This window comes from Coregonus clupeaformis, chromosome 9 (assembly GCF_020615455.1).
Source record: "Coregonus clupeaformis isolate EN_2021a chromosome 9, ASM2061545v1, whole genome shotgun sequence".
In the NCBI taxonomy this organism is placed as follows: Eukaryota; Metazoa; Chordata; class Actinopteri; order Salmoniformes; family Salmonidae; genus Coregonus; species Coregonus clupeaformis.
Genome location: NC_059200.1, coordinates 23,043,895 through 23,060,877, shown reverse-complemented (window position 1 = coordinate 23,060,877; position 16,983 = coordinate 23,043,895). Strand labels below are relative to the sequence as shown.

General features: G+C 42.3%; 1 protein-coding gene across 3 annotated transcripts in view; it reads left to right on the top strand.

Moving 5' to 3' along the window:
- Positions 1 to 15,288, top strand: part of LOC121573494 (chondroitin sulfate N-acetylgalactosaminyltransferase 1) — a 59,296-nt gene extending 44,008 nt beyond the window's left edge. For all 3 annotated transcript variants that reach the window (XM_041885536.2, XM_041885535.2, XM_041885537.2), the window contains exons 5-8: positions 9,345 to 9,523; positions 9,688 to 9,782; positions 9,913 to 9,994; positions 14,257 to 15,288. In XM_041885536.2, the coding sequence (XP_041741470.2) occupies positions 9,345 to 9,523; positions 9,688 to 9,782; positions 9,913 to 9,994; positions 14,257 to 14,552 (652 nt within the window). In that variant the 3' untranslated portion in view covers positions 14,553 to 15,288. The remainder of the gene's footprint in view (positions 1 to 9,344; positions 9,524 to 9,687; positions 9,783 to 9,912; positions 9,995 to 14,256) is intronic.
- The last annotated feature ends 1,695 nt before the right edge of the window (positions 15,289 to 16,983 follow it).

Sequence of the window (16,983 nt, the reverse complement as noted above, 5' to 3'; positions counted from 1 at the left end):
TGGGTTCCGCTGGTGTACAGCAATCTTTAAGTCATACCACAGATTCTCAATTGGATTGAGGTCTGGGCTTTGACTAGGCCATTCCAAGACATTTAAATGTTTCCCCTTAAACCACTCGAGTGTTGCTTTAGCAGTATGCTTAGGGTCATTGTCCTGCTGGAAGGTGAACCTCCGTCCCAGTCTCAAAACTCTGGAAGACTGAAACAGGTTTCCTTCAAGAATTTCCCTGTATTTAGCGCCATCCATCATTCCTTAAATTCTGACCAGTTTCCCAGTCCCTGCTGATGAAAAACATCCCCACAGCATGATGCTGCCACCACCATGCTTCACTGTGGGGATGGTGTTCTCGGGGTGATGAGAGGTGTTGGGTTTGCGCCAGACATAGTGCTTTCTTGATGGCCAAAAAGCTCAATTTTAGTCTCATCTGACCAGAGTACCTTCTTCCATATGTTTGGGGAGTCTCCCACATGCCTTTTGGCGAACACCTAATGTGTTTGCTTATTTTTTTCTTTAAGCAATGGCTTTTTTCTGGCCACTCTTCCGTAAAGCCTAGCTCTGTGGAGTGTACGGCTTAAAGTGGTCCTATGGACAGATACTACAATCTCCGCTGTGGAGCTTTGCAGCTCCAGGGTTATCTTTGGTCTCTTTGTTGCCTCTCTGATTAATGCCCTCCTTGCCTGGTCCATGAGTTTTGGTGGGCGGCCCTCTCTTGGCAGGTTTGTTGTGGTGCCATATTCTTTCCATTTTTTAGTAATGGATTTAATGGTGCTCCGTGGGATGTTCAAAGTTTCAGATATTTTTTATAACCCAATCCTGATCTGTACTTCTCCACAACTTTGTCCCTGACCTGTTTGGAGAGCTCCTTGTTCTTCATGGTGCCGTTTGCTTGGTGGTACCCCTTGCTTAGTGGTGTTGCAGACTCTGGGGCCTTTCAGAACAGGTGTATATATACTGAGATCATGTGACACTTAGATTGCACACAGGTGGACTTTATTTAACTAATTATGTGGCTTCTGAAGGTAATTGGTTGCACCAGATCTTATTTAGGGGCTTCATAGCAAAGGGGGTGAATACATATGCACGCACCACTTTTCCGTTATTTCTTTTTTAGAATTTTTTCAAACAAGTTATTTTTTTCATTTCATTTCACCAATTTGGACTATTTTGTGTATGTCCATTACATGAAATCCAAATAAAAATCCATTTAAATTACAGGTTGTAATGCAACAAAATAGGAAAAATGCCAAGGGGGATTAATACTTTTGCAAGGCACTGTATCTCCAAATGTCCTCCCACATCTCCTCCTCAATAGTAACAGAGAATTATTTCTCCCACACTCGTATCACCCTCTGTGTGTCAACAGTAGAAAAGGACCATAAAGCATCATAAATCAAACTTAGAGACATTTTCCAATGTGAGAGAAAAAACATTATTTCAATGACAGACACATCAGGGTTGCCAGTCAAGATGGTGCTCTTTAAAATATAATGTCTTACTTGTAGAAAGCGGAAAAAGTCCTGCTTTGGGAGTCAATATTTCTCAACCATCTGCTCAAATTACAATAAAATCTCATCAGCAAATAAATCATTTAGTCTGCATATGCCCTTAATAAGCCAAATGTTAAAGCCAGCATCCAGCAATCCTGGTCCAAAATCTGGGTTGTTAAGAATCGGGGTAAGAGCAGAGGTTAGTTTGGACCTTCCCAAAAAACGTTGAACTGACCTCCATGCTTTGAGTGTGTTAAGTGTAATGGGATTATTGCAGTGATCCTTTACAGACTTGAAACTTCTGAAAAATAAAAGATCCTGCAAGGGGTATTTTGAAAAAGAAGTCTCAATGTGTAACCAAATAGAGGAGTCATCATTTGTGATCCAGTCAGAAATATAACATAAGTGGGCACACCACTGATAAAACCTAATATTGGGCAGATCCAAGCTGCCCATAGCACCTGGCAGCTGCAATATTGCCATCTTAAGTCTTGGCTTGCGTTTACTCCATATGAAGGAACTTAACCAGCCATTTAAATATTGTATTACCTTATTGGAAAGTAAGACTGGGATCATTTGGATTGGGTAAAGTAGTCTACGTTAAATGTTCATTTTCAAGAAGGATATTCTACCCAACAATGATATCGGAAGAGAGTTCCAGCGCTCCAGATCCTGTCTTAGTGTATCAAACAAGGGAACAAAATTGGCTTTGTAAATTTACTACGAATATACCCAGATACATAAAACTTGAGGGAGACCATTTAAAAGGAAAGGGGGGAGAGGTAGTAGGTACAGAGTGAAGACTACCAAGTGGCATAGCCTCTGATTTAGTTAAATTAATATTGTAGCCTGAGAATTCACTGAATAATTCAATAATATTAACAAGATATGTAATTGAAGTCTCGGGGCTAGAGATGAATATCAGAACATCATCAGCATACAAGCTTATTTTATGATGAACGTCACCAATGAGCAGACCCTGTATAGCAGGCGTTACTCTGATGGCCTCGGCCAGTGGTTCCATAGCGAGTGCAAATAGGAGAGGGGACAAAGGACAGCCCTGCCTGGTACCTCTGTGTGTGGAGAAGCTATTTGACCTTAGCCCATTAGTAAGGACAGCATCCTGAGGGTCATCATATAAAACCTTAACCCATTTTATAAAGTTTTCCCCTAGACCAAAGAATAGGTAGGACCCCTCCAGGTCAAATGCTTTCTCAGCATCTAGGGAGAGCACAAGACCATCCACAGCACTTTGTTGATAGGCTTGAGTAACATTAAGAAGCCGCCTGACATTGTTACATGACTTACGGCCCTTAATGAAGCCAGTTTGGTCCCCTTTCACAATGAGTGGCAATAAGTCCTCTAGTCGTGTGGCTAGGATTTTAAGCAATTTTCTATCCACAATCAGAAGGGCAATGGGTCTGTATGAGGAACAAGACTCTGGGCATTTTCTCTTTTTGAGAATAAGTGATATGTTGGCTTCCCTCAGCGTTTGAGGGAGGTGGTCATTTGAAAATGAGTGGTTAAACATATCAAGCAATGGCTCAAGGATCAGGCCATGGAACTCCTTATATAACTCACTACAAAATCCGTCTGGTCCTGGGGCCCTACCATTTTGCAGATTGTTAATTGCAAACATGATCTCTTCCTTGGTAAAAGGGGCATTATGGAGAGACCTCTTAGGTAGTTGGGAGCTCAATCTTAGAAAATAAGTCCTCCATTAGTTTGGGTGCATCATTTGTCAGTTCTGAGGCATAAAGATTTGCATAACATTTCTTAAATGACTCATTTATCAATTTATTTTTATATAAATGGTTGCCATCAGAATCAGTAATAGTAGCAATTGACTGGGAGTCAGCTCTCTTTTTAGCTAGGTACGCCAAATATGTTCCTGGTTTATCGCCAAGCTTTTGCCTTACAAATCTCATTTTCTTTTCAGCGTCCTGTGTTAGGAGAGAGTCCAACGTTGATCTAAGGACTGATATTTCCTTTAATAGGGCAGGAGTGGGAATTTTTATGTAGTCCTTCTCTTTAGTTCCTAATTCACCCTCTAATGTTTTTTGCTTTTCACGTTTTTTTCCACCTCTTAGTGGCTGAGTATGACATAATCAGACCCCTGGTGTACGCTTTACAGGTTTCCAAAAGGAGTGAGGGGTTATCTGTTGATTGAGAGTTAATAGAGAAAAATGCTTTAAACTCTGTAATAACATTTGATGTAAATGTATGGTCTTTAAGAATGGTTGTATTCAATCTCCAATGTCTTGATGGATTAGGTGTCCCTTTGAGTTTTAGGTCCAGGATCACCTTAGCATGATCAGATATGACTATGCTTACTATATTAGCAGATACGACAGACTACAAAGACATTTTGGGCATAAAGAAGTAATCTATTCTAGTCTGACATCCATGAGGTGCAGAGAAAAAGGTGAACTCTCTGTTGGAGGGATGAAAGGTTCTCCAGACATCAGCATACCCCAGATCATCACAAATAGCTTTAAGCGACCTAGCTTGAGGAGAGGGTGAAGCTATGCGGCTGGGAAACTTGTCAATAAGGGGGTTCAACAAACATTTAAAATCTCCTCCAACCACTGCAGTGTCTGAGTTTAATTCTGAGAAGTCTAGAAATACCTTAGTGAGGAAATCTGGTGGGTGGGCAGGGAGAAAGAAAATATTCATTATGGAAATGTTCGGTCCTTGAGAGCGTTTGTTAATAATGCATTAGCAATTTTATAGTGTTCACATCTCAAACAATTAATTACAATGTTTTTTGGAGATTCTAGCTAATTCCCCCTAGTGCAAGGCCCAAGGTTAGGAATGAATGTATAATTTATCCTGCTGGATCCTGAAGTGTATGTGCGTGTGTGTGGCAGACCTCAATCTCTCCATGCGTCTCTCTCTCTCTCTCTGTTGGTCTTGTACAGTTAGCAGGCTTGTGTTTGAGTTGAGCCCCCAAAGTGCCACTCAGTCCCTGCCACTATCCACACTATCCAGCAGGACAGTAATCCCTCACTAATACAGGAACATCAGTCAGTGGATGTTTACCGTGGGTGGAGGAGGATAATGCCTAAAGGAGGCTGAAATGTTAAAACACATTTGTCACGTTGACAGAGTGAGCAGCATATTAACGAACCTTACTTCTCATCACAGACACCAGGGCTACGTCCCGACTGGCACCCTAATCCCTATATAGTGCACTACTTTTGACCAGAGCCCTAAGTAAGTGCCCTGGTCAAAAGTTGTGCATTATGTAGGGAATAGGTTGCCATTTGGGACACAACCATCATGTAGCCACATTACAACCTGATCTTATTAGTCCTGCTGCTGTCAGAAGGGAAATTAGGTTCACTACAGTATGCTGGATTGTGTGTGTACTGTAGTTAAGGGCACAGTACAAAGACTGTTACAGACCTTTATCCATCCTGCCCTGCCTTTCGAACGTTTTTGAAAGCCAAGTTAACAAACAGATCACCGACCATTTCGAATCCCACCGTACCTTCTCCGCTATGCAATCCGGTTTCCGAGCTGGTCATGGGTGTACCTCAGCCACGCTCAAGGTCCTAAACGATATTATAACCGCGATCGATAATAGACAGTACTGTGCAGCCGTCTTCATCGACCTGGCCAAGGCTTTCGACTCTGTCAACCACCGCATTCTTATTGGCAGACTAAATAGCCTTGGTTTCTCAAATGACTGCCAACCCTGGTTCACCAACTACTTCTCAGATAGAGTTCAATGTGTCAAATCGGAGGGCCTGTTGTCTGGACCTATGGCAGTCTCTATGGGGGTGCCACAGGGTTCAATTCTTGGGCCGACTCTTTTCTCCGTGTATATCAATGATGTCGCTCTTGCTGCTGGTGACTCTCAGATCCACCTCTACGCAGACGACACCATTTTGTATACATCTGGCCCTTCATTGGACACTGTGTTAACAAACCTCCAAACAAGGTTCAATGCCATACAACACTCCTTCAGTAGCCTCCAACTGCTCTTAAACACTAGTAAAACTAAATGCATGCTCTTCAATCGAACGCTGCTGGCACCCGCCCACCCGACTAGAATCACTACTCTCGACGGGTCTGACCTAGAGTATGTGGACAACTACAAATACCTAGGTGTCTGGTTAGACTGTAAACTCTCCTTCCAGACTCACATTAAGAATCTCCAATCCAAAGTTAAATCTAGAATTGGCTTCCTATTTCGTAACAAAGCCTCCTTCACTCATGCTGCCAAACATGCCCTCATAAAACTGACTATCCTACCGATCCTTGACTTCGGCAATGTCATTTACAAAATAGCCTCCAACACTCAACTCAGCAAATTGGATGTAGTCTATCACAGTGCCATCCGTTTTGTCACCAAAGCCCCATATACTACCCACCACTGTGACCTGTACGCTCTTGTTGGCTGGTCCTCACTACATATTCGTCGCCAAACCCACTGGCTCCAGGCCATCTATAAATCACTGCTAGGCAAATCCCCGCCTTATCTTAGCTCATTGGTCACCATAGCAACACCCACCCGTAGTCTGCGCTCCAGCAGGTATATCTCACTGGTCATTCCCAAAGCCAACACCTCCTTTGGCCGCCATTCCTTCCAGTTCTCTGCTGCCAATGATTGGAACGAATTGCAAAACCTCTGAAGCTGGAGACTCTTATCTCCCTCACTAACTTTAAGCATCAGTTGTCAGAGCACCATACCGATCACTGCACCTGTACACAGCCCATCTGAAATTAGCCCACCCAACTACCTCATCCCCATATTGTTATTTATTTTGCTCATTTGCACCCCAGTATCTCTATTTGCACATCTCTTGCACATCTATCATTCCAGTGTTAATAATAATTGTAATTATTTTGCACTATAGCCTATTTATTGCCTTACCGCCATAACTTGCTACATTTGCACACACTGTATATATATTTTCTGTTGTATTTTTGACTTTATGTTTTGTTTTACCCCATACTGTGTTGTTGTTTTTATCGCACTGCTTTGCTTTATCTTGGCCAGGTCGCAGTTGTAAATGAGAACTGGTTAAATAAAGGTGAGAAAAAAAAGAAGAAAAAAAAAAGACAGAGCTATGTGCATTGTATGCAGTGCCTGTATCCAGGCTCAGCTGGGTCCTCTGTCCTCTCTGCTCTCATAACACCCATTAGACACTGCTCAATTAAGCCTGTCCCATTCCCTCTACTAAGGTAACTTTGAATCAATTAAGCTAATTCACTTTTTGAGCAATTTTTGGAGGAGCCATGCGGTTTCCCTCTGTCTGGTATCCAATGGGTTGGGTTTCCTTTTTCTCCTCTCTTGTCCTCTCCCTCTCCTTTCTTCTCTCTATCTCTCCTTCCTCTCCTCAGAAGACCACAGCGGCAATACGTTCTTAAAGGCCCAGTGCAGTCAAAAATGTGATTTTCCTGTGTTTTATATATTTCCACACTATGAGGTTGGAATAATACTGTGAAAATGATGATAATGCCCTTTTAGTGTAAGAGCTGTTTGAAAAGATCGCCTGAAATTTCATCCTGTTTTGGTGGGATGGAGTTTTGGCCTTCCATGGTCAATCAATCAATCAATCAAATTGTATTTATAAAGCCCTTTTTACATCAGCAGATGTCACAAAGTGCTATACAGAAACCCAGCCTAAAACCCCAAACAGCAAGCAATGCAGATGGAGAAGCACGGTTGTTAGGAAAAACTCCCTAGAAAGGCAGAAACCTTGGAAGAAACCTAGAGAGGAACCAGGCTCTGAGGGGTGGCCAGTCCCCTTATGGCTGTGCCAGAGGTTGCAACAGGTCAGTACATCAGGAGTAAACGTCACTTGGCTTTTCATAGCCGGGCATTTAGAGGTTGAAATAGCAGGTGCGGTAGAGAGAGAGAGTTGAAAACAGCAGGTCTGGGACAAGGTAGCACGTCCGGTGAACAGGTCAGGGTTCCATAGCCGCAGGCAGAACAGTTCAAACTGGAGCAGCAGCACGACCAGGTGGACTGTGGACAGCAAGGAGTCATCAGGCCAGGTAGTCCTGAGGCATGGTCCTAGGGCTCAGGTCCTCCGGGATGGGAGGGAGAGAGGGAGAGAGAGAGAATTAGAGGGAGCATACTTAAATTCACACAGGACACCGGATAAGACAGGAGAATAACACCAGATATAACAGACTGACCTAGCCCCCCGGCACAAAGACTATTGCAGCATAGATACTGGAGGCTGAGAAAGGGGGTGTCGGGAGACACTGTGGCCCCGTCCGACGATACCCCCAGACAGGGCCAACCAGGCAGGATATAACCCCACCCACTTTGCCAAAGCACAGGCCCCACACTACCAGAGGGATATCAACAGACCACCAACCTACTACCCTGAGGTTGGTGGCTGAGTATAGCCCACAAAGATCTCCTCCACTGCACGAGCCCGAGGGAGCGACAAACCGGACAGGAAAATCACGTCAGTGACTCAACCCACTCAAGTGATGCACCCCTCCTAGGGACGGCATGGAAAGCACCAGTAAGCCAGTGACTCAGCCCCCGTAATAGGGTCAGAGGCAGAGAATCCTAATGGAGAGACAGGAACCGGCCAGGCAGAGACAGCAAGGGCAGTTTGTCACTCCAGTGCCTTTCCGTTCACCTTTGCACCCCTGGGCCAGACTACACTCAATCATAGGACCTACTGAAGAGATGAGTCTTCAGTAAAGACTTAAAGGTCGAGCCGAGTCTGCGTCTCTCACATGGATAGGCAGAACATTCCATAAAAATTGAGCTCTATAGGAGAAAGCCCTGCCTCCAGCTGTTTGCTTAGAAATTCTAGGGACAATAAAGTGGCATGTGTTTTGTGACCGTAGCGTACGTGTAGGTATGTACGGCAGGACCAAATTGGAGAGATAGGTAGGAGCAAGCCCATGTAATGCTTTGTAAGTTAGCAGTAAAACCTTGAAATCAGCCCTAGCCTTAACAGGAAGCAAGTGTAGAGAGGCTAGCACTGGAGTCCTCTGTAGCTCAGCTGGTAGAGCACGGGGCTTGTAACGCCAAGGTAGTGGGTTCGATCCCCGGGACCACCCATACACAAAAATGTATGCACGCACGACTGTAAGTCGCTTTGGATAAAAGCGTCTGCTAAATGGCATATTATTATTGGTGGCTGAGTTATTATTATTATTATTATTATTAGAGTAATATGATCAAATTTTTTGTTACTTAGCTTCGGCTGGTGGAGGTCCTGTAGAACCATGTCCAGATAAAGCGTCCGGGGTGAAAAAGTTGAATGAAAAAGATTGAGCAAGTAAAAAATATAAAAATAACTAAGACGTTGGTAAAATGTGTTAAATGAAGATAGATTAAACGTTGTTTTTTTAAGTAAAAAACGTCAAGTTTGGCAGGTAGCCAAGCAGCAACAAACAGCGTAGCACGGAGACAAGTGACGCGCTCAAAACGGAAGGGACAAACCCCGTGTTCACTGTAAACGTGCTACGGTGACATCACCAGGCAATAAATGAGTTAATAGACTGATAAAAAAGAAGGTTAATCTTTTCCAGAGGGTCTCTGTGTTCCAAACCTCTCTTCCAATAACAGCTAGTTTTCAGTTTTCCCCTCCCCACTCAGAACACTCCCTGACAGTCCTAGTAACATTCTTGCTTTAGAAATGTATCTTTGCTAAGAAGCTATTTTTATTTTATTTTAGACTATTTTAATTGAAAACAATCATAGTAAGGTACTTAATTATTACCCAGAAATGATTTGACATTGAAATAATAACGGCTGCATTGGATTTTTAAATGTTATTGTGTTATCCTTGATGACTTTAAATACAGCTGAATTGTGTTTTTAAATTGTCCACAAATCTAATGAATAAACTATTTTCCTTTCCCACCTCACAGGGAGATCAACTTTAAGAACTTCACTCTGCTCCAGCTGAATGAGGAGTTCTCCCGGGGGCGTGGCCTGGATGTGGGTGCCAGGGCGTGGAAGGGAGGGAACGTTCTCCTTTTCTTCTGTGATGTCGACATCTACTTCACCGCTGACTTCCTCAACACCTGCCGACTCAACACTCAACCTGGTGAGTGAGGTTACTACACTTGACTGAACAAACCAACATCAGTGCTGTGTTCAGAGCGGGATGCTATATTTTACTATGGTTTTCTAACAACATGTTCAACTTCAAGTTTATTTAACATTGGTAATAAATACATTGGGAATCTTTTGCATATCTTTCTTCCTTAGGTAAAAAGGTGTTCTATCCCGTTCTGTTCAGCCAGTACAACCCAACCCTGATATACGGTAACCACGACCACATCCCTCCAGTGGAGCAGCAACTGGTAAGAAATCTGTTTTCACTGATGTCCTCTAAATGATTCTTCAGAAAGGTTAAGAGATACCACACACATGGTACAACAGCATGTTTTCTCACATTAAATTGGCCTGTTCTTAATTGCTCTGGTTTAATAGGTGATTAAAAAGGACACAGGATTCTGGAGAGACTTTGGCTTCGGAATGACATGCCAATACAAATCAGATTTCATCAACATAGGTAAATATCATGTTACCTCATCGCTGGTCAATTATGCCTTCATATTAATGGTAATGCAATGCAAATTGTGCTAAGAGAAACATATACAGTGCATTCGGAAAGTATTCAGACCCCTTTACTTTTTCCACATTCTTTATGTTACAGCCTTATTCTAAAATGGATTAAATAGTTTTTGTCCCCCTCAACAATCTACACACAATACCCCATAATGACAAAGCAAAAACAGGTTTTTAGAATTTAAAGAAAATTAAAATATAAAATAAAATTATGAAATATCACATTTACATAAGTATTCAGACTCTTTACTCAGTACTTTGTTGAAGCAGCGATTACAGCCTCGTCTTCTTGAGTATGACGTTACAAGCTTGGCACACCTGTATTTGGGGAGTTTCTCCCATTCTTCTCTGCAGATCCTCTCGGATGGATGGGGCGCATCGCTGCACAGCTATTTCCAGGTCTCTCCAGAGATGCTCGATCGGGTTCAAGTCCGGGCTCTGGCTGGGCCACTCAAGGGCATTCAGAGACTTGTCTCGAAGCCACTCCTGCGTTGTCTTGGCTGTGTGCTTAGGGTAATTGTCCTGTTGGAAGGTGAACCTTCATCCCAGTCTGAGGTCCTGAGCGCTCTGGAGCAGGTTTTCATCAAGGGTCTCTCTGTACTTTGCTCTGTTCATCTTTCCCTCGATCCTGACTAGTCTCCCAGTCCCTGCCGCTGAAAACATCCCCACAGCATGATGCTGCCACCATCATGCTTCCTCCAGATGTGAAGCTTGGCATTCAGGCCAAAGAGTTCAATCTTGGTTTCATCAGACCAGAGAATCTTGTTTCTCATGGTCTGAGAGTCCTTTAGGTGCCTTTTGGCAAACTCCAAGCGGGCTGTCATGTACAATTTACTGAGGAGTGGCTTCCGTCTGGCCACTCTACCATAAAGGCCTGATTGGTGGAGTGCTGCAGAGATGGTTGTACTTCTGGAAGGTTCTCCCATCTCCACAGAAGAACTCTGGAGCTCTGTCAGAGTGACCATCGGGTTCTTGGTCACCTCCCTGACCAAGGCCTTTCTCCCCCGATTGCTCAATTTGGCCGGGCGGCCAGCACTAGGAAGAGTCTTGGTGGTTCCAAACTTCTTCCATTTAAGAATGATGGAGGCCACTGTGTTCTTGGGGACCTTCAATGCTGCAGAAATTTTTTGGTACCCTTCTCCAGATCTGTACCTCGACACAATCCTGTCTCAGAGCTCTACGGACAATTCCTTCGACCTCATGGCTTGGTTTTTGCTCTGACATGCACTGTCAACTCTGTGTGCCTTTCCAAATCATGTCCAATCAATTTAATTTACCACAGGTGGACTCCAATCAAGTTGTAGAAACATTTCATGGATGATCAATGGAAACAGGATGCAACGGAACTCAATTTCGAGTCTCATAGCAAACGGTCTGAATACTTATGTAAATAAGGTATTTCTGTTTTATATTTTTTATAAATTAGCAAAAAATATAAAAACCTGTTTTTGCTTTGTCATTATGGGGTATTGTGTGATGTGGATTATTATTATTTTTTAAATCCATTTTAGAATAAGGCGGTAACGTAACAAAAAGTGGGAAAAGGGAAGGGGTCTGAATAATTTCCGAATGCACCGTATTTTCATTCATATCCAAACCATCTGCAATATCATTATGGATTCAGGCATATTGGCTCTCAGGACAGGTTTTGCCTGAATACCATTTTCCACCTCAGTCGAGGCCATTAGATGAAATCAGAGGCTATAAATTATGGTGGGAATAAGGACCGTCTCTGGACAGTGTCTACGTCCCAAATGGCAGAGAGAGAGAGAGAGAGAGAGAGAGACAGAGAGACAGAGAGACAGAGAGAAAATAAACAATGTGCTTCTCCCAGTGAGATGAAGAGAAGAGACAGAATGAGTTCAAACAGAGAGGATATTTTTAGGCCCCAGCACACAAACAATCGCTGATCATCGTTCTCAAAACAGAGAGGATATTTTTAGGCCCCAGCGCACAAACAATCGCTGATCATTGTTCTCAAAACAGAGAGGATTTTTTTAGGCCCCAGCGCACAAACAATCGCTGATCATGGTTCTCAAAACAGAGAGGATATTTTTAGGCCCCAGCACACAAACAATCGCTGATCATCGTTCTCAAAACAGAGAGGATATTTTTAGGCCCCAGCGCACAAACAATCGCTGATCATCGTTCTCAAAACAGAGAGGATTTTTTTAGGCCCCAGCGCACAAACAATCGCTGATCATCGTTCTCAAAACAGAGAGAATATTTTTAGGCCCCAGCGCACAAACAATCGCTGATCATCGTTCTCAAAACAGAGAGGATTTTTTTAGGCCCCAGCGCACAAACAATTGCTGATCATCGTTCTCAAAACAGAGATGATTTTTTTAGGCCCCAGCGCACAAACAATCGCTGATCATCGTTCTCAAAACAGAGATTATATTTTTAGGCCCCAGCGCACAAACAATCGCTGATCATCGTTCTCAAAACAGAGAGGATATTTTTAGGCCCCAGCTCACAAACAATCGCTGTTCATCGTTCTCAAAACTTGTCGTTGCACATCTCACATTTCAAGTGCATTGCAGATTTTGTGCCGATAAAATCAAACCTGTTTCAAAATATCGGAACGTCTGGGACTGCTCAAAGACGGGATTGGTAGCCCTCAGATTGCGTCTCTGAGCCGCTCACATTATACAAGCCTTAGGAACAGCCGCGCACCCCGAGTAGGCAATGACATGGGAATTTTGTCTCCGATCTCAAAAACTTGTCTGGGACAGCTAAATCGGGGCCAAAATTGTGTAGTGTACGCCAGGCTTTAGTTGTTTATTTTCTGTCAATCTTATTTTTCTGAGGACAAAGACTAGATTCGATGTCTTCAGTGTCTGAAACTGTCATTACTAAAACCTAGTGAAAGTGACAAACTGACACATTTTCATTTTCATCAAAAACTATTTTATATCAAAGGAGTGCATTTGATTTTACAGTCTGCACATACGCAGTTCGGCGCTACACAACCGTTAGACCCATTGACGTGTTTCTGCACATGCGCTTAGCTAGCTAACATCGCATAAAAGTGTGATTGGGGACCCAATGACGTGTCTCTGCGCATGAGCTTAGCTAGCTAACGTCGCCATGACATCGCCTAAAAGTGTGATCGGGGATTTCTATTGGAGAAGCAGTTTCTGTCTATGGTTGAGCACTGAGCAGTCTGCAGTCAAAGAGAGAAAAAGGAAGAAAAAACTAAACATGATTACCAGTGTCACCTAGGGCATGAGGAGGATGTAGCCCAGATAGTTTGAAAGAACTGACGTCAGCATCTTACTTCCTCTGAAAGTCATGTTAGGCAGAGATACTCTATAATGACGGGATGGTCTTGTCTCTGCCCTAACAATGGGAGTTGTTGTCACAAATGTGGAAAGGCAGGCGGGAGGAGGTGAGATCAGGTGGGAACGTTCTAGCCAATGAAAGGGCAGATATGCGTGTGAACAACAGACACAACTCTTGAGATAAAATAGTTGTTTCCAAAGTTGCAGAGATGCCACGTGCGTCCACTTATATCAGTACATTCGTAACAACCTAAACATTACAAAACTTCTATTAGATAAAATAAGCCTCACTTAGCAAATTAGCAACAAAAAAATGTTGTTTACCAAATCCGACCCTCTCTCATTAAACTCCGTACAAAAAATCTTAACTTGGTCTGCTTATGGCTGTATTCTGGCATGGACAGATTTTGACGGGAGTGGAGCCTCTCGCTTTGCCTCTTCCTGTCTGAGTTTGTGCATATTCTGAGGTTCTATCCCAACAGCTCATCACTCCACTGCTGTCATAGCAACATACCCCAGACATTATGCATGTAGAGAAAACTGGTAGAACTCATCACAACAAACCGGATATGTTTTTGCATTAACATATGAATTTAACAAGTTGTCATCATGACAAAAACAGAACCCTGCCATCAGGATTTGACCTCTGACCCCTGTTTGACCTGATCAATCAATCAGGGGCATAGTTCAGTGGGCAAATGTTGTGCAATGTCGCAAATAGAAATGTAATGAATAGAGCTGGCATGCTATTTTTTTTTTACATTCTACATTTAAGAGAGGCTTAATTGATTTTCCACATTACATATTTCTATATGAACGCTCCACAACGTCCTACTGAACCCACCCCTGATCTCTGTTGGCCCTCCTCTGTTATACAGTATATGTGCAGTGAGTTGATGAGTTCATGTTGTCCCTCCTCCAGGTGGTTTCGACGTGGACATAAAAGGCTGGGGCGGCGAGGACGTGCACCTTTACAGGAAATACCTTCACAGCAACCTGCTGGTGGTGCGGTCCCCGTCTAGGGGCCTCTTCCACCTGTGGCACGAAAAGCACTGCGCGGACGAGCTGCCCCCGGAACAGTACAGGATGTGCATGCAGTCCAAGGCCATGAACGAGGCCTCGCATGGCCAGCTGGGGATGCTCTTCTTCCGACACGAGATTGAGGCACACCTGCGCAAGCAGAAACCCCAGAGGCCAAACCCTGCCAAGAAGACATGATGAAGACATGATGAGGGAGTCACACAGGACTCTAGACTACAGGAGGAGGGCATGACAGAATGACAGTCAGAGACAGTGAGGGGGAAACAACAACAGAACAGAGATCTATTGTTATGAACTGATGACATAACAATACTGACTCACTATGGAGAAAAAACACTCCAATATGTCCTCCGATGCCAAAACAGACATAAAAAAGACACCTGTCGTAACTTGAAGAAGTGCAAGCACTGTAAAGACAACAGTGAGAGTCAAAAGGAGCAGCAGAAAGACTTGACTGCTCCGCTGTGTTTTGGTTTAAAATCATGTTGACTGACTGACAGCTGGTTTTGAGAATCATGATGAGGCATCTGCTGATATTTCTTGAAGAAGGCTAGATAAAGACTATAACTAGATTTTCCTGTAGCCTATTAGAGACACCTTGTGGACTGGAAGAGAACAGCATGACTGTGAATGGAATGAGGACACTCTAAAGCTGAAGTCATGTAAACAGGTCACTTGACTCTACTCAGTACTGATGGTCAATCAATAAATTAAAACAGGCATTACTGAGGGTTATGTAGAGACACAATGACAACAATGGAGGGACATGGAAGCTGTTAGATATTAATTATTTCTCAAGCTCCACAGAATCATTATACAGATGTAGTATCCTAATTTGATCACTCCTTTGTTGCTGAGAATTTTCCTGCACTGCAGCAAATGCAGATGAGCTTTGTGAGTTACATAAATTCACTGAAAACCCAAACTCTAGCCCTGTTTATACCTGGTGCTAACATGGGTCCTTTGTGCACAATCAGAATGTGGACAAGATCAGGACAAAGGACGCAAGTTAGAACCAGGTATAAACGGGGTTAATACACGGTTATATTAACAGTATTGCACTTTTCATGTAGCCTACTTTTGGCCAGCTGATAGCCAAACCACTGATCAAGCAACATTATGGACTAAACGTTGCTGCAGGATTCTTTTGCTGTGACAACACAGGTCAAATGAATATCCTACATCTATAGTGCTCTGCTTTTTCATGAGTTTAACTAATCCTACAAGTGCTTGTATGTGCTTTTTTTATATATATCATCAATAAACAAAACAGTGTCGTTTGAAGGGTGTCGTTTGAAGGTTCAAAATAAATATACTGAATTTTTTGCCCAGTATTATTATGGTTTGCTGTTTGAACAGGAAGCTATGAGGCATAGGGAAGATGTTATGGTCCTAAGAGAAAACATCGATACAGTGTCCAAGATGTTTCTCAATGTTGTGATATTAAGAGATCATTTGACTATTCTAGATAGTCTTTGTTTTGTGTATGGGCTAACATTGTGCAAATAATATATTATAATAGATAGATTACACTTCTATTCCATAATTAAGTTATAAACACAGTGTTAAAATGGTAGAACGGTCTTCACTTTCTATCAGAACTTTTAATGTTGGAGAAAAAAAATTGCTCCAAAAATGCTTATTTATTATTTAACAATGTTGTTAGCTGTACCTACTCTTCCTTAGAAGCTTAAATGACGATGGCTTGACACAAGTCTAAATGAGCCAAATGAAGTTTAGAGGTAGTAGAACGCTTCCATGTCTATAGAGCGGTATAAGCTAGGAATGGGCCAGTATAGGCAGTCCATCCACAGAGCAATATAGGCCAGGGGATGGGAAGGTTAAGAAAAGGCCAGTATGAAAGTGCAAATGAAGACAATCTGAAATGGTTAGAAAAGGAAAGTTAGTGGCCTCTGATATTTGAAAGTGACACATTGTTTTTATGTTATCCAGGTGGATTTCAACTGAGAGTATTTCTTAGAGATGTAGCCTATCGATGGTTAAGTGCAGTATTATAGATGAATACATTTTCAGTGAGTGACAATGACCTTATGCCATTTCACTTATTTGTCTTAAATGTCAGCTCTCCAAATTGAGTTTTAACTATATATTGAGGTGTTTGATTACATTCCTCATGAGTATTTCACATGGAAGAACTCATATTAACCTACATTTGTGTTGGATCCCCAAAGCCTGTAAAAAGAGTAATGAGCACACTCTTTTTAATTAATGTTTTATTGTTTGTTTTTATTGTTTCATGAAAGGATACTTATTTCTGTTAATAATAAATATAACTTTCCTGATGATGTTCTTGATTGATTCTCAATGCATACCTTTTTTTCCCTTTAAATTATTCTGTTTAAAGTTTTGCCTTCAATTGAAATAAACTTTTATTCATTTTGAGACCCTTGTAATAGTTTAAAATAAAGAAAAAAAAATATTTTCTGGTCTGATGCTTCTTCCCAGATGTTATTTGACTCTTGCAAAAAATGCAGTAGTCTCTAATCTACTTTATTCTACTTTGTTCTAGTCTGTACTCATAGAAAAAAGGGTTATTTGGGGTTCTATATAGAACCTTTTGGTTCTTTGGAAGAGATTAAAGCTGCAA